General features: G+C 45.9%; 1 protein-coding gene across 5 annotated transcripts in view; it reads left to right on the top strand.

Annotated features, from left to right (window-relative positions):
• The window catches only part of OPCML (opioid binding protein/cell adhesion molecule like), a 630964-nt gene that overhangs the window by 125069 nt on the left and 478262 nt on the right, over positions 1-27633 (top strand). The window contains exon 2 of one of the 5 annotated variants that reach the window (XM_019547025.1): positions 9946-10025. The exons of the other annotated variants lie outside the window; for them this stretch is intronic. Within the exon in view, the coding sequence (XP_019402570.1) occupies positions 10019-10025 (7 nt within the window). The 5' untranslated portion in view covers positions 9946-10018. The remainder of the gene's footprint in view (positions 1-9945; positions 10026-27633) is intronic. 5 annotated transcript variants of the gene reach the window in all.

Genomic DNA, 27633 nt, shown 5'->3' with positions numbered 1-27633 from the left:
TGACCGGTGAGCTGTTTGAACCCATATTTACTTCTAATTTCCTCAAGCTGTTAGTAAGAGCTGCACTAAATCAACCTGTCATTTGATTTTTTTTGGCTCTTGCTACCATAACTGAGAGATGCTCTGCTTATGATCATCAGAGGAACTGCTGTCAAACTCCTTATGAGCACATTAGAGCCTGCAAAGTATATAGGAAATTGTACAGGGGATATAAACTCTACAAAGGTGGAAGGAGGGGGGGAGTGCCAATGAGGAGAAGATAAGCCTAATGTAAAACCCGTGTTGGTTCTTTTTTCAAGAGTTCTAGGGAGTAGCAAGGAAAATAAGATTTTGAAGCAAGGTTCTTACACTGAGAAGTGACATTGTGGGATTCTGTGTTTGTTCTTGTTCAATGACTTCAACAGCAAATTTGCACCGATTACAGGTTTAAAAGATTTATTTTTTCTCCCTAACTGCCAGAGCTGCAAAATCAAGCTGCATTCATCCTGCTTCTTAGCTCATCACTAATAATAAAGATTTTGCAATCAGAACATAGCTGACAGTTATGCTGAGGACAGTCATCCTTAGATTCCAGCATGGAGTGAGGATAGTTCACATTGAACAACGGTGCATTGTATGTACATAACACCTTTCATCTGAAGACGCTTAAAGCATTGCTCAATTGTTGAGCTTCTCAATAGCTCAGTTAGGGAGCCGGCGTTCTGTACTTCTTGCAGCTGGGGAAACAGAGGCAGAGAAAGAAAAGATGTAAAATGATATGATGAAATTGCAAAGCCAAGAGACGGTCAGTGATGAAATACCAGTCAGGCACTGTGGAAAGCTAGGTTCAGTTCATCCGCTTGGCACCTGGTCCCCATGTGACCAGCAGCCAGTTGTTTCATCACTGTGGGCTGCAGTTCTCATCCAGAAGAGGAGGTAGTGATGCTGTCTAACCTCACAAAGATCCTACAGGGGTGAGAATTTGTTGTTTCTGGGTTCCTCAGGGCCATGGCTTCTATACAAGTACTCTGAGAGAGAGAGAGATATCAGCACATGTATTTAAGGCTTGTGGGCCGTGATTCCGAGTCTTTTTCTGTGGGGTCTGTATGCCTTGAGGCCCATGCTCCCACCTTCAGTTTAAGACTGACTGGTACTATTGGACTTCTATAAGGTTCATGAGCCTGCTTGTTAAGGACTGCTACCCCATTCAGTCATGATGCTTTGTTTGGGAATCGCAGCCTTGGGGTATGTCTGTGTTCTTGCAGGGAAGGCACCAGGGAGCCACATCTGACCCTGCTCTGTGCCTCCTGCAATGACTGTAAATACAGACAACTTAAGGTTCACCATCGCACATGAGCAGACATGCTCCACCAACATGGGGAGATGGTGTACGCTGAGTGAGCTTGGCCCGTTTCGCTGTAGTGCTCCTTGCTGACGTCCCGAGGCAGTGCAGACGTGCCCCTAGAGGCTTGACTCTCAGTTCTTCTCTAGCTACAAGAAAACACTCTCTGAAAATGTTTATTGGCGAGAGAATGACAAGAAGCATCAACTAGGGAATTTCACTGATGTACCTCCACTTACAAAATAGTGGGCAAAACACCTTTGTACAGATGATTCACTGTATTAAAATATTTATTGTGAGATATATAAGCACTGCTGAAGGCAAAACAGTAAAGATTCCCGTCAGTACATATTTATGGCTGGGCTCTGCTGTATCATATTGTCACCATTCCCCTCCCCATGGACTATTCCTCACAGACGGTTTTCAAAGCAAATTGTCCTTGGGAAAAATGACCTTGGCTGCAGCATGTTTCAGTCTGGCACGGTCGCTTAGCTAAACTTGAGGTTAGCCATGGCTACAGAGCTGTAAAAGAAAAGCGAACTTGCAAGATTGTGTGCCGTGGGCTTGTTTGTAACTAGGACTTAAACACTTGCACAGGAGAGTCATAAATCCTTTTAGAGACCCGTGTGAACAACATGGACCTTGAATATAGATGCACAGGGTAAGGAGGTATCACATGGCAGCTTGTCACCTGCTCTGGGGAGTAAGAAGTCAGCAGAGCTGTTTTTAGGAGAGGCTGGCATAGGCTTTGGCCTGGCCTGCAGTGGAAATGGAGGGGCTGTAAAATGTGGGTCCAGGCTTGAGGCTGGCCCCAAAAAGCAGCATTCCTCGAAAAGATGATTTTGCACTTTTGTTTGTGGAGTGTCTGCTGTGATAGGAGCCAAATCCCTAGTCAGGGGATTTTCTGTATTGCTGGAATACAGATAAATAACAGTAATGGTGTCTTTTAAACTGTAGCTTGAGAGGAAGCTAGCGGAGGAGAGGGGGAAGTGTCTCCATCCTAACCCACTGCTTAGCACCAGCCGTTTGGATACAGTGGCGATAAGTGGGGTGTCTGCACCGACACAGAGAGCAGCACTGTGAAAACAAAGCAAAGTAAATCATTGCTCCCTTAGCAGAGCTTTCCAATATAAATCGGCAATAATATTTCAGCCCTAGTTGACTGCACGTCTGAGATGCTGTGTGCAGTTCCAGCCATTGGATTATAAGGAAGGAAATTGCAGAATGAAGTGCTGCCTGGGACTCTGGCTGGGTGAATTTTTTTTCCCGCCCTCCTAGGAATGTCACATTTTCACTTTCATTTTGGGTTGAATTTTCATCTGGGGTCACTTTTGGTCAAAGCATAATCAAAGCTGAAATGCATTTTGGTTTCAGCATCTTCAGAAGCCCCTTAAATTGGCTTTTAAAAAAGCCACCAGGCAAAATTGGTGCAACTTCGAGACGCTTGGGAAGCCTGAAATCTGTATTTCTTACCTGAAAACACTTTGAATGAAACTCTCCAGCTGTATAGCCACGAATGACCATGAAAAGAGCCCCTGTGTAACTTGGGGCCTCATGCTCCAAACTGTGGGCAGACTCTCGTGAAAGTGTTTGGTACCTGTATCAAGCCCTTAACTACCACTTTTTTTTTCCCCCCCTAAGGGTTGAGTTAGTAGTTGAGAGAGGGGAAAAAAAGGGGCCTCATGCCCAGGTATAGGATCTCTGTTGAACAAAGGTGTTGCATTCAGCTCCATTTATGTCACTCTCGGTATATACAGGTGCCAAGGCAGAGCGATAAGAAGCTTTGCTTTGAGACCAAAAAAAGCACAGACTTCTTTCAGAGGAGGCCTGGTTCTACACTTAGAAATGGGCCAACTCCTTTCCCCGTCGTCTCCATCTACCTCCAGAGCTAAACAGTCTTTTTCTTTTCCGTTATGTTAATAGCTGGGCGCCCAGACATCAGTGTAATTGGGTTTTAAACTAACGTAAGCAAAGAGTGGGTACAGGGCGTACGCTCAACACTAGTTTAATGTGGTATGGAATTACCCCAGGAAAAATCAGGTGTAATCAGTTCTATTAGTTCAGAGTGAATTTTTATTTGTCCCCTTGCATTCCTGGATCTGCTGAAGGGAAACAGGGTAGTTCCTACTCCTCTTCCTCCTACCTGAAGGCAAGGGGCTGTAATACAATCTACCACGTGCAGCTGCCCTGGGACAGTTGTATGTCCGTCCACTCTGGATCCCTACGTATTAAACCACTGGGAATGTGCCATCTCTCCAGGCAGGCCTTTGTTCTGCCTGTGTCTTAAACCTTCTCTGGTGAGGACAGGAGCTTGTTGACAGAGTAGATGAGCTTGAATTTACCGAGTCAGTCCAGCTGCTGCTCATCTGTGATGGAGCATCAAGCTTAAATGCAAGGGCATACAAGCTTTGAGTCCATCTTGCTGCTTTAATCCAGCCAAATCTCTCCCTGACTTCAGTGGGAGCATTGTCCCAATGGAGACAATGAGCTTATTAACCTGTAAAGGTTGAGTGGCAAGATTGGTGCATCTCCCTTGCTCATGGCACTGAGCTAGGGTGTTTGAGCCTGCCTAAGCTTAGGCTCCTCAGTATTTCAATAAGGGATTTTGGTGAAGGCCAGTCATGCTGCAGGCTGCACTTTATTTGCCTCCAAACAGCCACAGCAAGGAGCAAAAAAGAACCAGCAATTCTGACGTGAGTGTTTGTCACTGACTGTTTCTTAACAGTGAAGGTGGGAAATGCAATATTACAGAGTGATATGTTCATAATAAGACTCCTTTATTAATGCTCCATAACGACCTTGCTAGGGCACAGTTGAGTGGCTTGTCATTTGTCCTGATCTTATTAGACCTGCCGGCAGAATTCAGCATGTCTGCGCGTAACTTCAGTTGCTCTTTATCTTGGTGGCTATCGATGTCTAGGGCAGTGCGTGATCCCAGTACCCATCATATCTTCCTGATGGTGTCGGGTAGCTAGTCACGCTAATCTGTCGGGCTCCTTATTGGCGGGTATTCAGCAGAGTTCTTTACTAAGCCAGCTGCTTTTCTTCTGCATCTCTGACCTCCTGCATACTTTATTATTCCTTTTGATATTGTTTGTAGACAGACAGCATTGCAGTGGGGTTCAGAAGCTCAATTCCCAAACATGCACAAAAACTGCAGTGGAGGCAGCAAGGAAAGGGGAACGGGTGCAGCGGGGAGGGAGGTGGCACTTACTAATACCTTTAAAAGAGGTCCTGCTCTTATTTAAAGTGGAAAAAAATGTAAGAGTTTGAGCCACCCCTTTTCTGTGTATGTGCAGCATCTAATGTAACAGGACCTTTGACCACAACTGGAGCTCTAGAGCTTTCCTGCAGTGCAAATAATGGCAAGTCAGAACTTTGCAGACTTACCCCCATTTTCACAGTGGATTCAAATGTCCGGACCTGAACCTACCCAAACAATGCTATGGCTAAAATATAGGTGTGAATTCTGTTTCTTAACTCCTACTAAAAGAAAGAGCTGTAAACCCTCCATATTTTCGAGTCTCATTGTAACTTGGTTGGGTCTGAATAAACTTGGGAGCTAGGATATTGAATCTGACAAATGTGTATGGGACTTAGCTATCGCACAAAGATGTTACAAAGTTTAATTAATTAGTGCTGTTAGGATCCTCAGATAGAAGGTGACAGAGTAATGTGGGAAATATTATTAAGTATAGATTTAGCTCACTAGAAATCATTTAAGAGTTGTGTACCTGAAAAAGAATCTATAAACCAACATCTATAGTAAACAGGAAAAAAGGAAACAAAGTAGACATTGATCATTTCCTTCTCCCCCAGCCCCTTCCTCCCTTCCTTTCCTACTGGTCCTTGGAGTATGAGTGTAGGCATTTTACAAGAGTGCACCAGAAGGGCACTTGGTCCTAAGGGAACTCAGTGAACTAGCAAACCAATATTGTCTTTGCCAGCGGATTCAAAGGGCAGGACAGTGGACTCTTCTAGCTTCACTGGGCAAGTGTGTTACTACAAAACTTTGGCTTTTTTATTAGAGCAATCTATTGAAAGAGATTATATCAAAGAAGGGTTTAAAGTAAAGCCCCTATCTGAAACTTCCCTGAAGTGAACTCTGGCTCTAAGCCCGACCGTTTCAGCTGATCTCTAACTCCTTCTCTTTCCTGTTCTGAAGCCCCAGCTCAGAGTATCGATACTTTGAAAGCAGTTTTGAATCAACCCCCTCCTCCCCAAATTTTCATTCAAATATTAATTTTCTATTTCATTTGAACACTTCCCTCCCTTTTGCTTCTGTTTGCAGGCTCCTACCGTGAGAACAGTCAAGTGTATAGGGTAGGCATATCTACTATAGATATAGCTAAAGATGTATGTATGTGACTATGCATCTATAGATATAGATACACAGATCTGTGTATAGATCTATGCATCTATAGATATAGATGCATAGTCACATGTATTATTGCTTTCCTTCTTACCCTCATATATAAAAAAAAAAAAAAAAAAAAAAAACACATACACCCATCCACCACACACATGTGGGGGTAAAAAGGAAAGGAATTGCTCTTAATTAAGAGCCAAATACTTCCCCTGCTTGTGCGACAAAGGCAGAGAGCCTTGCTAAGCAGAGTCCTCTGTACAGCCGGATAGTCATGACACATCCCAAGCAATAGCAGAGCAGGCTGCCTCACTCGTGTTGCATGTAGTTTTTCAGGATAAATTTTAGGCAAAACGGGCAATTCAGTCTCCGTGCTTCCATTGGTCTGCTTGGCTTCTTCACTGAGACTGTGGGCTGGGCGGCCAGCTTTGGTGATTGTCCGAGGAGATTTGGACACTTGCCCAACCAGAAGTAGATTTTGACCATAGTTCATTGCAAACGAGTCACCCAGCAGCCTGCTATGTTTCACCTGGCACTGACCTGGATTACTGCAAGATAAAAGAGCTCCACAACCCACTACTAAACCTGTGGGCCAGCGAGTCCACCCCCTTGCCCACATCTCTCAGATTTTAACACCTTTTTGTCATCTAACTGAGTTAAAAGTTGCTTGATCTGCTCATCCCTTCAGAGACCAGTGAGCTAGAATTCCACGTACTAGGCCTTCCTTAATGGATTCAGGCAGGCCAGAGATGGACAGGGTCCATGTTATTGTCTCTCTTGTTTGTAGGTGGCCTGATCATATATGCAGAGTTGGGAGAGCGTGGAAGCAGTCTTGCCTGTCGCACTTTGAATCTACCGGCCCTCTATCATACTGCTTGAGCACAGGACTATGAGTAGCATAGTACTGTTGTTCCTAGACTCTGCAGAATATGTGTCCCTGCATGCCCCCCTTCACCCTATGCTTCAGAAGGCAGATTGCAGCTTATCTAGAAAGAGCTGTGAAAAAGTCTTAGTAGCCATCTGTAATTATGTTCCCGTTAATGTTCCAGGAGGTATCCCTTGCTTCATGGGTGTAGAAAGTCTTTGGGCCCTGGAAGTAGTGAAGCTCCTCTCTACACCTCTCCTGGACTTGATATGCTGACCTAAACTCCAGCAGATCCCTTAGGTCCAGATCTTGCCCCATCAGTTAGGCATCTGTGGTACTTGGTCATCTATGGGCAATCCTGTTCCACCTAGTTTTTTAGGGGCTTGAGCGGGGTGGAGTAGCATTGCACTGAGATGCCCAACAAATGGAATAGAAGCTGGCCCTTAGGGTTTGTCCATCCCCGTTTTACATGATGAGGTCTATGAGGGTGCCCTGCAGCTTTGGAGAATCCAAGAAAATGACTGGCTGAATTTGCAGGCCCCAAGCACTGGGCTTGCACTTGCTTCTCTGGGGAAGGCAGTTCTAGCTCTTGACTGTCGCAAAGCAAAATAGCCAAACCGCAGAAATTAGGTGCATACTGGCTAAATGGGATCGCAACTAGGAATTCTCCTCTTATCATCGCCCCTGCCCAGTCTTGAGCCCTAATGCCCCCCCTGCCCCCCATTAAAAGCCAGGATTAAGAATTAGTGCAGTGCAGCGGAAGGGACCAGTAAAACAGCTCTGGGCTCCAAACAACAAATTATTCTTGAATCAAACATTTCATTAATGGCTGCAGTGTTGCCACTCTGTTTTGCATAATTAAGTTTCATGGGGCGTTACAATTAACAGTTGTGCCACAGCCTAGGTAGGAACAATCTCCCGTTTATTTACCCCGGCTGTATCTGAAAGTGCTGTGTTGTGAATAAGAAGCATTTACAAGTAGATTAGGGTGCTTTCTGGGTCATAAATTGAGTAAGGCTGTAATTGCTTTCCAACAAAGGAGAGCTGCAAATAAGACAGGCCGCCTCCTTTTTTCCTACAGAAACCCCTTTTTTCGTGTTGATGTGTGTCTGAAAATCCTCATCCCCAGCTAAATAATACAGTTATGGCATTGAAAACCTTGTAGAAGCTTTTTCAACTTGACAGCTCCTACTCTGTAATATTTCAAGGTGTGTTTTTCCTCCTTCTCGAGACTCCGCTGCAGCGACTTGTTTTAAAACCACATATTATGGCTTTGTATATTATCAGTCAAATATCCAAGCACGCACCCAAGATGTTATGGAGAGGGGGGCTAGGTTTCGGGCTCTTGGAAATAACTAGGGAAAAAAGCCAAAATGTCATTAGAAGCACTTGGTTATGGCAGAATGTAAAGCACCTCCAGTCTATATTCAGATAGTAAGGCAGGGTTAGGAATTAAACGTTTAGCAAGGCAGGGAGATTAAAGCCTGACCAGCAAATGCTCTTCTTGAAGGGTTTTCCCTGCAAGGAAGGAAGAATCCAGAGAGTTAGCAGCAGTTTCAACCAATAACGTTTGTATGCTGTTGAGGAGCAATAGAAGCTTTTGCCATCTAGAAACTCTCTAGGCCAAATGAGCTTTTCTTGCTTCAAATATTTCTTAATCATGGTTTCTTATAGGATTATGAAGAAGCTGGTAGGGATTTTTAAAAAAAAAAATTTTTTTTAAGCTTAACAAGTATTTCCAGGGTGTTTGATAAGACTTGGAGCATGGAGTATCTGAAAAAGGAGAGAACGATTGAGCTTCCGACAATTTTTGCTCCTCGTTATGCACTTAAGGAAAAGCTGCCATTTCCTGCTAAAAACCCATTTGTCTTGCAAATTTCTATAATGAGCAGATTTTGGAATAAATACCATGTAATCTGCAATGACAGTTCTCTCATTTCTTTTTTATTAGTTCAATCTTCTCAGCATCTGAAACACGTAGCTGTGGAGTCTCAGAAGAGATTTAGGCAGCTCTGCAGGGTTTTTTGGGTTTTTGTTTTTTTTTTTTTTTTTTTTTTAACACCTTGGCACAGGATCCTGCCAACTGTTCTTGCATTGCATCCTTCCCCATTCCTTCCTTGCTACCTCTCATTTATTTATTCAATTGTATATTTTATCAGCATCTGTCCATAGCCCCAGGCACCTTTTAAGTAATTTAGAATACACACAGTCATACGTTTAGAAAGACATGCCCCATCATGCCATCACCAATTCCTATTGCAACCCATAAAGCGACACTTAAATCAATTCTACCACCAGCTCCTTCAATTTTTTTCATGTTTGCCAAATGCCTGAAAAAAAAACAAGAAGCTTTCACCCCATTCTAGATGGGGTCAATAAATAGGTTCTCTGATGGGCATTGGTGGGGATTGAATTTCAGTCTGGGCATCCTTTCCTTTTGAAACAGAAAGACTCAATGGTTTGATTGTTGCTACAGGTCACACTTGCAGTAGGAGTGTGGTGACTGCCATGTTGGCCAATAGACTGGGGACTGAGCTGGGGACCTCTGGAGTTAAAAGCATGAGCTTTTTGCTGTAGTTGCAGCTAAAGAGAGAAGGTCATCCAGCTGGGACTATGGCAGTCTCATTATCTCAGTGTATCAGGCACAGGGGAATGTTACAGATCACTGCCATAAATGTTGAGGCTGAACTCCAAATGGGGATTTAGAGCTAAATGACCAATTTCCACTGGCAATACAAACCTCAGGTAGGACATTACAGTGGAGCAGGTTGCAGAATGAGGTGGTTTCTCAAATACTTTGCACAGCCATAAATAGACAGATTTGTCAAGTAAAAAAAGACCTCACGTTGGGGTCAGATGAAACTCCAGTCACTAATTAGCAAGTTCTACACTAATGAATGTCTCAAGGTGGTCTAATTGTTGTCTAATCCAAGGGTTACCGAGGCACTGGTGGCTGCAGCAAGAGCCGCCCCTGAATAAAGACTTCCCCTTCTCTCCCAACTCCAAACGGACTGGCTAAGCTAAATTAACTCAACTCACGAATCTTGTTTCTCATGTATTCCCTGAACCATCACAGCTACAACACAACCACCCTTCTCTCCAGGCAGGGACAGGGGAGGTGAGGAGAGTGACTAAATGAACCTGAGAGAAATAAATAGGAAAACAAACAGCATGCAGGATGGCCTTTGCAACAATGTGCCATTCATGCTGACCTTTACTAGAGTATATTTAAAACTTGGGCTTCTCTTTGTGCTTCCTCCAATCTAGAAGAGAATTAAAGATTCCATTGCTTTAAGAAAAATGCACCAGCCTAGTTTAATAAAACTTGGTGAACTTTAACTTTTATTTTCATTTTTCTCTGTCTGTGTCTCTCTTTTTTTTTTTTTTTAACAGGTAAGTGACATTTGCTTATTGTTGAACTCCTTGAAGGTCCAAAGTTTTAAATTCTCATCAGGTTGAAGAGTCCATGGCAGGTAAACCCATTCTTTTTTTTCCCCTTTCTGTTTGATCCAGACTGTTTTCTTTTCCTCTTGATATTGCTGAGGTTGGCTGAGATTGCAGAGGAATGAGTGTGGAGGTGTGCGGGCTTCATTTACAGTTCACTGGTTTGAGTAGTTGAGTTGCAGCTTGGATTGGCAACATTGTCTGTCTTCACATTTTAGGTTGAACATTGCATTTTGGGGAAGTGAAGGGTTCAAGGTCCCCTGGAAAGGTGAGCCTTGGAAGTTTTGAGTCTGGATACAGCTTTGACAGCTGTTTAGGCAGGCAGTGAACTTGTCACAAAGCCTCTGCTATTGTACTGACGTGGTGGGATTTTTCAGTTGCTGCATATGAGAAATCACACCCACAGTTCTTAAGATTTTACCAAATGTCATGCAGGATCCCAAGAGATGGGAGCCAAGGGAAGAGTTTTACAAAGTGTCTGAGTTGTGCTTCCAGCAAAATCATGCTCAGGTTCACTTATGGTGGCCCCCTTCTGAGTTTCCAAAACCTGGCGCTTGTCTCAATACAAGCCATTTTCCCAAGGCTGTCCCCCACTTGCAAATATTTCTATTGTACAGCAGTTTTCATGGTCACTTTAATTGCAGACTCTCCCTACTACCATTCAAAACTCCAGGGGTGGGGGATTTCTGTGTTTTATTGATCTAGAGCTTTCCACCTACACACACACGCACGTACGTGACGGCAAAACTCACAAAAAGACAACATTTATTACTATCACAGTTTTTGTGAAGTGCATTCAAAAGTGGCCAAGCTGAATTTCAGTGGAAATTCAGAGGTAATGAGACCAATTCCTATCAGCAGTGTAATCTTCTGGAGACAAAAGACACTGGGAAAGGGTGGAGAACAGCTCTTCTATTGTGCTTTCCTTTGCTGACAGCCCCTATCCTTATCTGCTGTTTGCCTTCCACTAAACATCCAGGTTATATCCTGAGCTCAGTTATACTTGTATAAATGCACAGTAGCCCTGCTAACATAATTTCAGATGAGATCAGAATCATGGCTGTAAGTGTCTGACTTTGGCGAAGCTGCCCTTGAATGTATTTATCTGTGTTTCACTGATTTTGGCCCTGTACTTATATGTCACTCTACACCGCAGACCTCCCAAGCACAAGAGAAATAAAAGCACATAGGAACAGCAGTCTCTCTCCATTGCCTTTCCCTACCTCCAGGAGACGCATGATACATGCTTGTGTGAATGAATGTGATAAGTGTGTGCAAGATGGTAAGAGGCACAAGGAAGAGAAGTGGAATTTTCACTTTGTTCTTGTATTTTATGGGAGCGAGTCCCAGGGACTAAGCTTAGCCCTTGTGAGCAGGCTGCCCTAGCACTTGCAGTCCTCACCCTTCCACCACATAGGCTCACAGTCCCGTTTTTCCAGATCGGTGTAGCAGTCGTAGGTCATGGAGGCCTTTGGGCATCATGGTGGAGGGACAGGACTAGACCCAACTGAGGGAAAGCCACTGCAGACTGCTGAGGAGCACAGCAACATTGACTGCAGAGCAGGTGGGCTCCTGTGTTACATAAAGCAGAAACATCTACAGAGCACGTGGCTTCAGTCCTCAATATGAAAAGGAGTGGCGCTAAGCATGTGATGCCACAGGTGGCTTTGGGCTTCCTGGGTGAGCTACATGTTAATCTCCTGGTCCTTTGTGGATGGATCAGGGTCGGTTTTCCTGTCATGGCTCTAGGAAACGGCAGTAGACTGACTGAGTCAAAACATATAAAAATTAAAAGACTGTTGGCTGAGTTATTTAGCTGCTTTCTGCTGCCTGATAGACAGTGCTTTGTCACAGAGGTGTAAAAATGAATACATCAGAAATGTTGATGTGCTCGGACACTACAGCAAGAGCGACTGTGTAAGAAGATAGGAGTGTTCTTCACTAGGTTTGACCTTGTCCTACTTCTTTACATGCCGTTGAAGGCTTTGTCACTCACCCCAGAAGAGGCAGGACAGGATTATCTCGTTTTCTTGCTACAGAGAAATCCAACAGGTTGAGTACAAACATGTTCCGTTTGGCCTGCAGAGAGATCTGATCTACTAGAGCAAAGAAACTGTCTTCTTGTGATGGCAGGGGCATCTGAAGCCTTATCTGCCGGCACCTATCACAAAGACTGTATTTCTGGGCTTCTTGAACATGTTGCTTAATAACGGGGGAGGAGACCCTGACCATATAATTTGCAAAGCTAATAAAAAGATCCGGTAATACCAAAGCCGGAATCAAAGCTGCAAGGTTCAGTGGTGGCCTTGATTGCCCTCAGTGTTTTCACACCACAAAAATGAGCCCACCTACCAGCAGGAGAACATTGTCTTCCTGGTCCTGCTTTGACTGTTCAACTTTTAGCGGCCAACAAAGGCACCCTTGATGCAGGGATGACCTCCTCTGAGAAGGAAAGGGATCCTTGGCATCAAACTGCATCAAGTATTCTCAGCTTAGTAACCTCTTGGAAGCCCTGGCTTCCAGTCCCTTGAGTCACAGGACCCCCTACTTCGCTTGATGGGGGCGATAAGTCTCTGAAAGAGTCCCTTGTGACAGCCTCATAAATGAGTGTTAACAGATGCCCATCTTCTGGATGGCGTACTTTGGCTGCTTGAGATGCGACTCTTCCACGGCTGGAGCACTTCTGATGCGTTGCTTGCAGTTGGATGCCAGGGACGGGGATGGGGATGAGAAGGAACAGTTTGCCAGGTGGCTGCTGAGCAAGATTTAGCTTTGTTATATAACTCCCTACAGCTCATTCACAGAATGTCACTTTTTCTCCAGTCTGCATATTATCTCACCCTAGCAGATGCAGCGAGGTAGAAATACAAGGCTATTTGCAATGCCATTTATTAAGACTTGTTTTAGAGCCAGTTTGAGGGAGCAGTGGCTGGAAATGTTAATCATCATATCCAACAATGTATTGACCTGCCTCCTGCCTTACCCCGTTGCCTCGGGGAATTGGAGAGGAACGTAGGACAGGCTATCACTCTAATTCAGAGATTTTTTTTTTTTTTACTCCTGTTGCCCTCTGAGCTGTCTCCCCAAATGTATAAAAATGTATTGTTGCCATTTGAGAAAGCAGAGACTTTCTGTGGCAAATGAGCAGTTGCTTGCTTGCAAAGGGTTAGCACATGGAGGAGAGAAGGGAAGGAAGCGAATGCCGTCCACTGCAGTCCCACTGCTCGGGGAGGGAGTAATCTAACTTCAGTGGAAACAAATGATGTTGCATGATAGCGTGCTAGCTTTGCCCCGCTGCTGTTATTCCAGAAGAGGAGGCGTCATTATTTTTCCCTTTTTGTTTTAGACTTCTGTGAACCAAAAGGGCTTGAGGAATTTAATGGTCTATCTTAAAGATTGAGAGGCCCTTTATGTGTCAAGCCACAATCCCATCCCAGGCAGTACTGGCCTCTGTTTGATTTTATGAAGCTTGTTTTGGATAGATGGTATTTTTATAGCTTCTGCCTTGCTTCACCGATGGTCATATTGATGTAGCGCTACAGGACAGGGCTAATAAATAGTTTATAAAACTGTAGGTTCATTCTCCCAAGTGATCTACAGCCATGCCTGAATAGACTGCAAATCACAGATCCAGCGACTCCAATGCTTTGTATAGCTGTGGGGTGGAGGGGTGGGGGGCAGCAAGGAAAGAAGAATCAACGCCCCCCCCCCCCAACCAAGTCTCTCGCTCTCTCTTTTTCTGGAGCTGAGTTGAACTTTTCCCATTCAAAATATCATTTTATAGGAGCAGCAGAGAATGAAACAGCGGAGCTTAGAGTTTCATTAATGCAGCCTCACCTTAGGCCCGATGGCTAATGCTGTCTGAACTACTGAAACTTTTGGTGGTTGCTTTAAAACCTGCCTGAGGCAGTTTTGGCCTCGGTAACCCTTCAGATTTTCCAGAAAGACTTCAATAAGAAAATAAATAAATAAGAGACCAGCCCTAGATGGGTATTTGGACACTAGTGGTAGTCTCTGCATTTGAATGATATTGGATGCTATAATTTGCAGAGAGACCTTGGACAGCCCTAGTCTAATCTACCTGGTGGCCCATGGGTCACATGCAGCCCATGCGGGGTTAAATTTGTGGCTTCTAGGTCAGTTGGCTGCTGCTTCCTCCCTTTACTTTGGCTGCAAAGCAGCTGCAGTCTGCAGGCTCCCTCTCCTGTCTCCATCCCAGTTGCTCTGTCCCAGAGGCCAGTGTGGCTGCACAGCCCACAGTGCTGAGAGAGCTTGGGCACCTGAGAGGTGCAATGCAGCAGGGCATCCCACTGCCAAGTACTCATTGCAGTGAAGGGGCATGTGGGCCGTGGGGCATGCAGCCCCTGGCTGCCAGGAAGTTGGACAGCACTGGATCGGACTCCAGGGTGCAGATGCATACAGACAAACCATAGGGAGGCAAAGGAGTGTGAGGCTTTACTGGGTGTCAGCTCTGCAGTAGCAGACTGTTAAGTCTGCTGTTAACCTCTGGCAGATGAAGGGTGAACCACAGTAGCTTGGCCCTCAGTGAAATAGGCCTCAAGGGGTGTCCATACTGACCATGTGAGTTCAGCATGCTGTCTTAAGTCAACAAGTAGCATAATGAGAGAGACAGCAGTTTTTTTTCTTCTTAAAGTAAAAGATTCTGGTGAACCCAAAGCTGCTTCTGAAGATTTAAAAATATTTTAAAATGTGCTGACGATGAAACACACCATAGCTGGCACATCTTAAAACACCACCCATTTTCCTTGGCCATATTGGGCCCATCACATGATTCCCACAGCCAGAGGCTAGGGCCCTAAGTTTGGCCCTACGACTTACGCAGGTTAGGAGCCCTCCCTGTGTCCTCCCACTACCAGCATACACGGCGGTGTGCTGCAGCTGTCCCTCGGGGACCCGTGTGTTTCTTACAGCTCTCTTCTTCATGGTCTGACTCTTCAGCTGGTGCTGGTAGAGACTTAGAGGCAAATAGCCTCAGGCAGTCCCCAGATCCACTCCTGCTTGGTTGGTTTAAATGGTGACTCTCACTGGTGGTTCACTGTGTCTCATTCTTTAGACCCTTAGGTTAGGGACAGACATTACATATAACCCGGTTTAAGTGATCAGAAACTAGTTTAAACCTGTAACAACACACATTCCGTGCACATAAACCAATCTGAAAATGGCCAGAACTGGTTTGAGATGAACCTAGTTGAATGTAGTATCAGACTTAAATGATTTGGCTAAAACCAGTTTAAGCAATGTCTGTCCTAGACCCCTTGCTGGTTTAAGTTAAACAGACACTCCCAGCTTGCTCTCTGGGCTGGGTGGGGGCTCTCTGCTCCACGGCAGGGCTGGCTCCTCCCCTCTGCTCTCTAGCCAGAGCAGGGGTGGAGCATGGCCAGATGCTGGCCTGCCATGGTGCCTGAGGCAAATTTCTCCATCTGTCCCCTCTTCCCCACCCCCACACTGGCAAACCCTGCAGACCTCCAGAGCTTTCAGGCAGCCAGGCAAAGACAGAGTTAATTTCTCACTCTGTCCATCTTGCCAGCAGCCAGGGAGGGGATTAATTCCACAGCAGTTGGGGGGGTGGGGGGGGAGGCAAGACCTGCACCTATGTGTCCAGAGCTGAGACCTGTAGGACCACACTGAGAGGTGGGAAGTGTTGGCAAAGACCTGACAATCATCACACATACTGCTGGAGATGGAGTTAAGGGAAGTTGCAGACCAAAGAATGCAGAGAGCTACATTTACATTATAAAGCAGAACCTGTAACACCTAAACAAAGCCTTTCTGAATGCCTGGCTGTAAGGAGACACTCTGCCCTCAGGATTAGTAAGATTTATACAAGGCTTTCTTTTGTCTTCCTGCTTTACATTTTAAGTTAGACTGAGTTGTATCTGCTGTTTTTTTTTACCAGGCTTTATCTTAGCTTAGGCGAGGATTTTTCGTAGTTCCCTGTTGTATGCTTTGGAAATTGCTGTGTTCAGTACATGCTTGCTTCAGAGAGAGGACTTTTTTTTCCCATCCCCACTCAGCAGTCTGGCAGCAGTGTTCGCCCCCCTTGGGCTGGTGGCTGGCATCCTGTGTGTCCTGCTAGCTGTGGCTGGTACTTGGCCATGCCCCCCCCCACCCCCCAGCAGGGAGGTGAGAGCCTTGGAGGGCATCTCTCTTTCCTCCCCTGTGGCAGTGGCTGGCCGGCACCCTCTAGCACCCCCTGGTTTCTGGCTTGAGCCACTGCAAGCACGTGCCTGCATTTCCTGATTTAACAGAGAATGGTGTCCAGTTATTAATCGGTTTAAGCTATGCAGCTTAGACTAACCTGCAAAGAGTGAATCAATTCTGGCTCAGGCTTTTTGAATGTCTGTCCCTAGCCTTAGGGGATGCCTATGCCATCCCAGGACTCCTCCTGGAAGGAGGGAGGGCTGCAACAGAGCCTAGCATACCCACTCTGCTTGTATTGCACCCCAAAACAAATGGAAACCCCTGTCTTTATGCAGCAGTGGACTTGCACCAGTAAGCACTCTCTGGGATGTGGTTTCAGTCCGGGAAGGAAGGTTTCGGAGTCATTTTCTTGCCCAAATATATGCACGTAAGGGGTTCCACACAGTAGAGCTGATTCTTTCCCCATTTGAACAACTTCACTGTTAATGGGCATTTCACTGGATTATCAGGAGAAGCTTCAATGCTGTACAGTCCTTGATCTGTGTGTGGGAATCTCCCGGTTGTCGGAGGGAGGTTGTGCCTGAGGACAAGGGGGCTGCATGTGGCTCTGATTGAAATGGAAATGGAACCACAGTTTCTCTTCACCTTTCCGGTGTTAGTAGAGAGCCCTGAGAGATGTCACACCTCCCCACACTTTTTTTTTTTTCTTAATTCACCTTTGATTCGGGCTTGATCCCTTACAAACCTTCCCTGTTCAGAGTCTGTTGTGCTTTGCTACTGAGGCATATTAGCTTGTGTTGCAAAGTCCAGCACTACCCACCCATGCTGAGAGGGTTTCCCAAGGAGTCCCTTGTTAAAAACTGTCCCAGAAAGCTGTATGATTTCTGTTGTCTGCTGTACTGTAAGTGGCTGCAACCAGCCTTGCTAAGGCTTTTCTTACCCTCAGGACTCAAAACTTGTTTCCTAAAGGTCAAATGTTTTTATGCCTTTGGAAATGAGGAGCACAGCAGAGAACTGGCACTTAAATATGAAGACCTTGAGGAAAGACATCCACAGTCCCACCTCACAAGGTCTGCACCCCAATCAAATCTGTTTACATGCCTTAACTAACATGTTATCAGCAGGGATCCTGGTTTTCTCTGATTTAAAAAAAAAAACCCAAACAAACCCCAATTTTTGGATTAAAAAAAAAAAAAGTAACCCAAAATCCACTTTCTTCCATGTTTAAAATTAGTGGTGTTTCATTTTAAACTGGGTTTGTTTTTTGTTTTTTTTTTATCGGAGAAAACCAGGATACCTAGTTATCAGCCCCAACTCTTCTCCGGGCACGGCACAGGCCGGGCTGCCTGTGGGGAAGGGGATGGAGGCCGTTTCCTACATTGTGTTCAAAACATTGCCTGCGAAGCACTGCTCAGCGGGATTGGACTTGCCCAGCAGTGCCGGCTGCCTGCTTATTTATGAGAAACACTTTTTGTCTTGCTGGAACAGACAAATGTATAGATTATTTTCCCTCTGCCTCTCCTCCTGCCCCTTGGTTTCCACTGCCCCTTGGTTTCCACTCACCCCTGCTACCTTGAATCTCTCACGGGCTGACGAGGGGAGGGTGACGTTCTGCGGGTGTCCTCTGTTAAAATATTGGCAACACATGAGCACTTGCATCTCTGCGAGACCATCCTGCTTCCATTTCCCAGTGTCGTCCTGTTGCATTGCTTGTGACATGTCAGCTCAGGCGAGGTGATACTGAAACATTAATAGCGGCAACTGACTTGACGTGCCATCACAAAAGCTGTCAGGATTCGGGGTCATAATGAGTTTGCCATTTGAAAGGCCAGGAGCCTCAGCTTGCTTCCTCCCCCCCCCCTTTTGATGTATGGGTTGGCGTTGACCAGGTTTTGTAATGTGTAAGAACATAAGAACACGAGGACCGAAGAGCAGAAAAAGTTCAGCTGGACTGGCAGACTTCTCAGCTTGCACAAAGCCTTGCAGTGTCTCTGTTTGTGAATGGAGAGTCCTTACAGCTGTTGTTGACCACACATACCCTGGCCTGCTCATTATCACCTGCATCCAGAACTATCCCTTCCAGGAGCCATCTGTCTGTTTAGGTATCAGCTGTGCGTTTATTTAGCTATATTTCCATCTGTTTAGCAATGCAACCGTCAATTTGGCAATCAGCCGTGCATCTATAATAATAACTCTAATACTGGTAATATCTAGTGCTTGTATAATGTTTTTTCTCCTTTGGATTTCAAAGCAGTTTCCAAAGCCGAGGGAACTTTAGTCTCACTTTGCAGAAGGGTAAATTGAGGCATGGGCGGGGAGTGGGGCGGAGGCAGTAACTGGTCTGAGGTCATACAGAAAACCAGTGGTAGAACTAGGAATTGAAGCCAGAATTGAAATGCTGCCCCACCAACTGTCCTTTATTAGTCTGTCTCTTACAAGCACATTGGTCTGTCCATCTTTCTGTCTGTTCATGCTGTTATCCTTTTAATTATGAGCACGTGCAACATGTTGTAACTACAGCACGCACACAAAACTGAAATGGTTAAGCTCCCAAGGGCAACTGTTCTCTTGACAATTGGCAGGTAAGGTCCTCATTGTGTTGTTTCCCCAGGCCTGTTATTAACATATTGTTGGATTTCTCCATTGAACTGCCCCCCGCTGTGTGAGTGAGACTATTGTGTGCAATGGCACGGCTGCTTTGGGGGGTGAGGGGTACACAGCAGGTAGGGCCGGGCTGATGGGGAGGAGGGCAGCTGCTCCAGCACTGTGCGTACAAATTTCACAGTGTTAACTGCTGTCTCTCCAGCCCACACCTGTTCTTGGAGGCAGGCAGTACAACTCGACATGCAGCCAAAAGGAGTTTAGTAGGCTAAGCCTGACTTTCTGCTGGGTTAGGGAGCAAGCCTGTCCTTTTGCACAGCCATCCATTTCTAGTGATCTTCAGTGTTTTGCATCACAGAAGATACTCTGTACCTTTTGGAGAGATGAGCATTTCTTTTCTTGTTCTGCATGGACAGTGTCTTAGAGGGGAAAGGGCAGATCAGCCCACACTGGCCTACCCGAATCGTTGGAGACCACTGCTTTAAATGCTTAAAATTGTCATGTGTATAGGTACCCTCTGTGACCTGACTTTTACACCAGCTCGTCATCTTTGGCCGAACTGCAGGCTTTTCTTTGTGCAGAATGGGGTTTCTCATTTGAATTGTTGCATTGCACAGAAAGGCGGCAGGGGAAAGTGGATTTTCAAAAGTGCTTAGTGTTACCCAGTATCTGACCATCAAAGCAAGAGGAGTTTTACCCTTGATTTCAATGGGAACCCAGTCAGCCTGATGATGAACACCTTCACCACTCCTGCCATCTATGATTTCAAGCAATTAGGTGTAGTGTCTAGTTGGATTGTTCCTCCTTCCCAGCCATATGTGTCTTTCTTTTTTTTGCTCGGGGGGTGGTGTACTCACAGCTATCTCATGGATCAAAGACCGTATAATTTTTCTTGCTGTTGGGTATTAGAACTACAAACCACTTATTTCTCTACTCCTTCAGTCATATAAGTCCACTAGGCTGTCTCACTGTAGACTATAACTAGGGACCGACCTAACTCACAGCAAGAGAAAGCAATTTTTGCAGCCTGCTCACTTCGTGCAGCACCAATTTGGGGGCATTTCATGGTGGCGCTATGCCACCTCTCTTCGCTGATTGGTGGAGAGGCCCCAGGCAAAGGAGGGACAAGGGGGCAGCCATCATCTTGGCTGCTGCCATTCATACCACCCCACCAGGTGCCTTCCCCTCCTGCAAGGCCTGGCTGCAGTGGAAGTGAGGACTGCTGGCTCCCACTGGGGAGCCAGCATTTTATTTTTATTAATTTATTTATTTATGGTTGATTTCCTGGGAGCTCACAGCCAATGCAATTTTTTATAGAGAATGTTGTTTGTTGCAGTTTCCTTGAAAATTGTGAAACCACAATTTAAGGGTGTCCCTTACTATAATACATTCTGCAATGCCACCTTAAAAAAGATGTGATGCATCTTTATTAACCCCCAAATTGTAACTAGTTTTTGATGCATCTTTAATTATGTAGTGGCTTTGGTAATAGGTTTGGGGTGGTGAAAAGAGTTATAAGAGTTGACTGTAACATTGGCCAGGGAAGCTGCACTGGGCTTCAGCTTCAAGGAAGGTAAAACCTGAGATTTTGGGAAGTTGGCGTAGTCTTTTCACTTCACCTTGCTGGCCTGCATGAATTCCTCCTCCATCCAAGCTTCAACATTGCTCCCTTATGGGCTTCTGTTTGTGCAGAACTCGGCAATGCATCACCGTGGCAATTTCCGGCTTCCCTCTGCATGCTGTGCTCTCACTTCATGTGGCCTCTGTGCATTAACTGGTTTATCTCTTCTCGACAGCTAAAAAAGCCCTAACTACCTACACCCCCATCTTTACCACATCAACATTTGGTAGATGATAAAATGTTAATGCCATGATTTTTTTTTTTAACAGTACACTCAGCTACACAGTTGTCCTTTTTTGGACCGAAAACACAGTTGGGGGGTGGAAATGTGGAAGTTCTTGTTCTTCCTGTTTCTATGTTATGGTTTTACAGCACAGTCCACTCAGATTATTGTAACCTAGATCTTAACATCCAGGTTCCCACAGCAAATCCTTCCTTTATTTCTGTGTCCTCAGTATTTCTGCATTCACCCGTTCTTATCGGAGGCCATATGCCATGGATTGTTGTGCTGAGATGCACTCGGACTCTTTCCCAGGAGTCGAGTTTATTGTGGAGGCGCTGACTACCTCTTTGTGGGAATTATGGGAAAGGAATGGGAGAACGAGCATCACTGGAGGGCATTTTTTTTTCTTGTACTTCCCTGCATCTTCACTGCAAATGAGTTGATTTAGAGGTCCCTGGGCCTTGCCTAGTTGAGAAAGCTTGCTTGATCATAAAACACATTCAGACCCGACTTAAAGATTTGTGTGTATAGTGGGATTCAGGGATGGTTGGGCTAAAACCCAAGTAACCATGCAGTGAAGACAGCTCCTGTAATACACTGAGAGCCTTTGAACAAAGCTGGTCTCAGGTTTTACCTTCCTTGAAGCTGAAGCCCAGTGCAGCTTCCCTGGCCAATGTTATAGTCAACTCTTATAACTCTTTTCACCACCCCAAACCTATTACCAAAGCCACTACATAATTAAAGATGCATCAAAAACTAGCAGGGTGGTGGGTGAGCATAAGGAATCTTATACTGTCCCCACCTGGCTTTCATCCATTCAGTGGATATACATAGATGAGTTTACTTCATAAATCATGAACAGGACTTAGTCTTAAACATGACTTATGAAGAGAAGCTGAGGGAACTGGGTTTATTTAGTGTGGGGAAGAGAACACTGAGGGGGGGATTTGATAGCAGCCTTCAACTCCCTGGAGGGCGGTTCAAAAGAGGATGAAGCTGGACTGTTCTCAGTGGTGGCAGATGACAGAACAAGGAGCAATGGTCTCAAGGTGAAGGAAGGGAAGTTTAGGTTGGATATTATGAAAAAAAACTTTCTCACCAGGAGGATAGTGAAGCCCTGGAACAGGTTACCCAGGAAGGATAGAGATTCCACAACCTTGGAGGCTTTTAAGACCTGGGTAGACAAAGCCTTGGGTGGGATGATCTAGCTGGGGCTGGTCCTGCTTTGAGAAGGGGGTTGGACTAGATGTGATCTCCTGAGGTCCCTTCCAACCCTCATTTTCTGTCAGACCCAGCAGTCTTATTCTGGCTCGTACCACTATGAGTTAAAGAAGAATGCAGTCCCAATTCCCTATCCCAGGTGCAATACAATATGTGAAACGTTTTAAGGCAATACAACAATATTAACAACATCAGGAGAAAAGTGTCTGTTTCCATTTCTATCTCGCCCATCTCTGTGCTTTAAGGCCATGTGTAGATGAAAACAAGAGGCTTGTTTGCACAACACTTTTGCACCGCTTTAATGGTGTCACTGTTTGCATGCCTCGGTGGCGTATTGTGCATTAATGCCAGCTGCTGTAGGAAATTCAGTGCCGTAATGCACCTTAAATGATTTGGGGTGCAGCAAACTAAAACTTCTTTGAGGAGTTTGTTTGCTGCCCCTATAGCCATGGAGCAAAGCACTGGGCTCTGTGCAACTTGGGTTCTGCAGGAAGCCCTGCAGGCAGCCTGGCAGCAACCCAGGAAAGCAGGCTCCACCCAAGAAAAGCAGGGAGCCTGATCTTTTTTTTTCCCTCCCCTCTGGAGCCTGCCTGCCTGAGCTGTACAGGGGCCTAATGCTTCTCTCTGCAGCTGCAGCCCTCTCTGAGACTGCCCAAGATGGGTGCCTGCAGATGCGTGCCGCTTTAGGTGGGGGCCGCAGCTGCCATGGAGGGAAGCACCAGCTCCCCCCACCTCCCCCTGCAGCCCAGGGATTGCTCCACTTGCCATCAGCTCACCCTCCCCTTCCTACCAGAGAGGCAGGTAAGTCAGTGGGGTGTGTGCGCGACACGGGAGTTTAATCATCCCAAAACTGAAGCAGCGTTTTTTAAAACCCACCACTTCAACTGAGGTCCCCCGTTTTGTCTACATGCCCTAAGTGTCCACCTATGTAATTTAGATTATCCTCCACCCCCCACCCCCTTTTGATAGCCGTAAATCCAAGCATGGGATAATATTAGTATGCTTTGATTACAAATACATTTTATAAAACATTGGTTCTGGGTATGGCTGTAAACTATATCTGACTGGAGGGCCTGGTGGCAACATGGTGGGATGACTCCTGGTGGGGTAGTTCCTATAAAATACCACAATATGGCAACATCCAGAGTAAGGTGAGTATAAGGCATCTCAGAACCCTGGCCCGCACTGCCCTGTGGGTAGCCCTTGTTTGGGGAAAGGCTAAGGGACGTCCCCTGAACAGAAACGGACCCTTGCTGAGGCATTAGGCAGTCAGCAGCATTTCTTATCGGTTGCAGAAGCTACAGCCATTGAGGCTGAACGTCTGGATTCAGTTTGACCCTTGGATTCTGTCTCAGTGGTCTAAACGAGGGATGGTAGGTTTTGCGCAGCTCTGATCGCTCCATACTCTTACCTAGGTGTATGTGCTGAAGTTCTTGATGTTGCAGGGCTCTGTAAAAGTGGATCATCGTCAGGCCCCTGATTAGACTGCTTACGTGTACATCATGATCCAGAAGATCAGCAGTTGCCTACTTATAAAACATCAGTTATATTCATGGCATTGTGTATGAAAGACATGTTGTAGCACAACTGTTCTAATGCAACCACGTGACACCAATTTAATGTATTTTTCCCATTAAGCTGTGTGTTTAAGACATTCGTCAGCCATTCTGAATATACTAGTGGTGTGCAAGAGACCTCTATTTTTCTGAGCATTACACATTTCATTGCTAATAGATGTCAGTGGCCACTTATCCCTTTTGGAATTGCCTCTGTGTAGTTCAATAGGGATTAAATTTGTCAGGTTTTATAGGACCATAACAGTATTCTGTGGAAAATGCTCCAAAATCGTATATGCTTTAATAGAAGCTATTCTATCTTATAAAATTCTTTTTGCAAAATACAAATCTCTATCAAATTCAACAGGATGCTTCAAAAACCCTCTAGGAATTTCATCATTTTCTAATAAAATCAATGGGACTTGCTGTAGAAGCTTTGATTTTCATTGGATGATTTTATTCATTCTCTACTTCCAGCATAACTTGTGTTGTTTAGGGGCTGACACTTTTCTTTGTATGGGTAGACGGAGAGCCTTGCATAGCTTGGATAGAGATAGTGTGTAACTCATGGTAAGAAACCAAGCCATTTTTAAAAATGACCTGGATGGAGTAACAAAGACCATTTTATTCCCTTCAGGATTTAAAGATAGATGGAGATTTGGAGATCTATCTGGAGACACCTTTGGATGTTATCCGTATACTGGTATATGAGGGAAAACACCGGTGGGTGGCTTTGTCTATGCATGTGTGTGTGCATTTATCACACACTAAGACACGCGTACTGTAGTTTTCCCCCTTTCCATTCCTTGACTATGCAACTACTTATCAAAAGCATTCATCCCAGGATGCTGCCAATTAATGATGGATTGAAATTCTAGTTATGTTAAACTATCTGTGTCTATTTGGAACAGCTCTGCTTCCTTCCATATCTGCATTCAGGTTTTATGAACTGGCCGTGGTATTATGGAGCAGTGGCTTCTCTGAAATCCAGGGCTTTGCTCAGAGAGGTCATTACATCTGGCTCATCTCTTGCAGAGCACGGCCACTACATGAGATGGAGAAGTTAATTATATGGAGAAGTCTGTGCTTGGCTGGGAAGTGAAAAGCCACCACTGTAAGGATCATCTTCCTTAACTCCAGCTAAGGAACTGGAGATGCTGCTGTGCATCTTAATGAAGGGAAGACAGCAGCCAAGCCAATAAGAGCATTAAAAATAACTACAAAACTTTATAGTGCATCTTATAATTGTTTCATGATGAGCAGCTGTACTAGTGGCTTAAAATATTTAGTGTCCAGAGCTGGGACATGTGAAATCCTACAGATATGTGGATTTGCAAGACTTCTCCCTGTGGGAGAACAGGTGCCTTCATGCAGGCAAAAGTTCACCTGCCATGAGAAGCATCATTAGCTTAGACTGAGGGCAATCGTGTTCTTCTTTTGTGAGCGTTTTGGGCAGGGGTGGTCTGTGTGCTCTGTATTTGTGCAGCATGCATCACAGTGGAAACCTAGTCAGTGATGGGGACTTGTAGGTGCTACCACAGTACAAGTAAGGGTGGTTTACATGGCAAGCTTGCTGAGCATTGCAGGTAGTAAATAGGTTAATGGGCATATCCATTACCCAGGGCTAATTCATGCAATGTTGCCTGACCTGCAAGAGCCTGAAATGGCAGCATGGTGCATGTTCTTCATGCTTCATTGTCACAGAGCATAGGGACAGGAGGTGGTTTGTACTGGCTCTGCGATAAGAGCTTTCGGACTCTGGGAAACAGGATGTTTTACCTGTTGGGTACCGGCTTTGCTCCCTCCTGCTGTTTAGTCAGGAAAGCCATCAGCCATCAATCCATCCACACACGTGTGAACACAGGTTCCAGACTCCGTGCTTATTTCTGCTCCTGTTATGTCGCCCCTCCCAAACTGCACAGGCCTCTACCACTTCAATTAAAGGAAACCTCCTATAGCTGGAAGCGGCAGTAGCCCTGTAATCCTCTCTGTGCCGCAGACATTAGCTGTTAAACGTCACTCAAACGCATACAGCTCTTCCCCCTCCCTCCCCTGGCTGACATGCAGAAGCATCTGAGACAAGTTTGAGGGGTAAGAGAAAGGGAATAGATTTGTCCCTGGGGAACAGATTTTTCCCCTGAATCTTTGCTCACAAGGACACACAGGCATCTGAGTGTTGGGAGAACAATGGGATGACCCCAAGGCTCTTCGGATGACACATTTGAACTGGTCCAAAATCCTTCAAGCTTTGCTCCTCTCTGTGACTTGTGGCGGATCCATTTCCCAGCATTCAGGCTTGGAAAGGCAGATGGGGGAAGAAAATCATCCTCTTTCATTCCCCTCTCTGGCTTTAGAGTCCCTTTGAAACACTGCTATTGTTCTTACTCGTATTGTGGGGGATTGGGAGGGTAGGAAGGTCTGCAGAGCTGCTGACCCGGGGGACAAGATGAAACATTTTTCAGTGCCAGTACATGCAGGTTGGGCCCCTAAATTGGGGAAGTGAATACAAACTACCCAGCAACATTGATTCATAACTCCTGTTTGCACACATTCATGCTAATACAGGCAAACCCAGACTGCAGAAATCAATTGATACAAGATATGTAATGTACCCATTTACCGGAGGATAGAAACGCATATAAATATGACATTAGGTATAACTTTACACTGCTTCCCTGCCTGCCAGAGCAATGATTGACAGGGCTGTGTAAATGACATGTACCCTCCAAACGAGGCTGGGAAGCATTTACTGTCTGAGATGCATGTGTACATTGGAGAATTGCACTACACTGCCACGGGTTTGCACATATCTGGGGAGATCATCTTTCGTGCCGTTCTTTCCCTGCACTTGCAACTGATACCTGTGTGTGAAGAAGCAGAATCTAGATATTGTCATTATGCCTCCCCCACAGGCAACAGCAGTGGTGCCAGAGTAGCGGGGCCACAAAGGGCCACAGTGGGTGAGCAAATGAACAAGAAGGCCATTATATGACAAGAAACCTCTTCCATGGGGGGGAGGAAAAGCAGGAAACATGGTGAGACAATTAACAACTTCTTTGCCTCCATTTTCCTGAGCAGGGACCAGATCAGCCCCGCACCAGGCCCCCCTCAAGCCCCAGGGTAGGCACACCCAGGCCAGGGGTCAGTAAGGATCTAGTCAGGGAACTTGTGGAGGGACTGGATGCATTCAAATCAGCCGGTCTGGACAATCTCCAGCCCCGAGTATTGAGGGAATTGGCTGAGGTCATTGTGGGACCCCTGGCATGGCTGTATGAGCACTTGAGGTGCTCTGGTGTGGTGCCAGAGGACTGGAAGAGGGCCAGTGTGGTTCCCATCTTCAAAAAAGGGAGGAAGGAGGACCCGGGGAACTATAGGCCAGTTAGTCTTACCTCGATCCTGGGTAAGCTTTTTGAGAGAGTTATCCTGGCACATATCCACGAGGGGCCAGTGGGGAAGATTATGCTTGGGGCAACCAACACGGGTTTATTACTGGCAGGTCCTGTCAGACCAACGTGGTGGCCTTCTACGACCAGGTCACCAAATCCTTAGATGCAGGGGTAGCAGTGGACATCGTTTTCCTGGACTTTCGGAAGGCCTTCGACACTGTCTCTCACCCCGTTTTCATTAAGAAACTGGGGGACTGTGGTGTCGACACCCACACAGTCAGATGTGTCGCCAACTGGCTGGAGGGCCGCACCCAGAGAGCGGTGGTGGACGGGTCGTGTTCAACCTGGAGGGATGTGGGCAGTGGGGTCCCCCAGGGCTTGGTCCTTGGGCCCGCACTGTTCAACATCTTCATCAGTGACTTGGACGAGGGGGTAAAAAGCACCCTGTTCACATTTGCTGATGACACTAAGATGTGGGGGGATGTGGGCATGCTAGAAGGGAGGAATAGGCTGCAATCAGACCTAGACAGGTTACGGGGGTGCGCGGACAGGAATAGGATGGGATTCAACACCTTCAGTGCAGAGGCAGAAAAGGATCTTGGAGTCATCACTGGTGCCAAGATGAACATGGGCCGGCAGTGTGGGGATGCGGTCAGGAAGGCCAGCCGCACCTTGTCGTGCATCCACAGATGCATCTCGAGCAGGTCCAGGGAGGTGATCCTCCCCCTCTATGCGGCACCGGTCAGGCCACAGCTGGAGCACTTCATCCAGTTCTGGGTGCCACACTTCAGGAGGGATGAGGACAACATGGAGAGGGTCCAGAGGAGGCCACTTGGATGGTCAGGGGGCAGCAGGGCAGGCCCTATG

The sequence above is a fragment of the Crocodylus porosus genome, unplaced genomic scaffold (assembly GCF_001723895.1).
Source record: "Crocodylus porosus isolate Cpor-Errol unplaced genomic scaffold, CroPor_comp1, whole genome shotgun sequence".
Lineage (NCBI taxonomy): Eukaryota > Metazoa > Chordata > Crocodylia > Crocodylidae > Crocodylus > Crocodylus porosus.
Note: the sequence above shows the minus strand (reverse complement) of the source record. Positions and strands in the feature narration are given on the sequence as shown.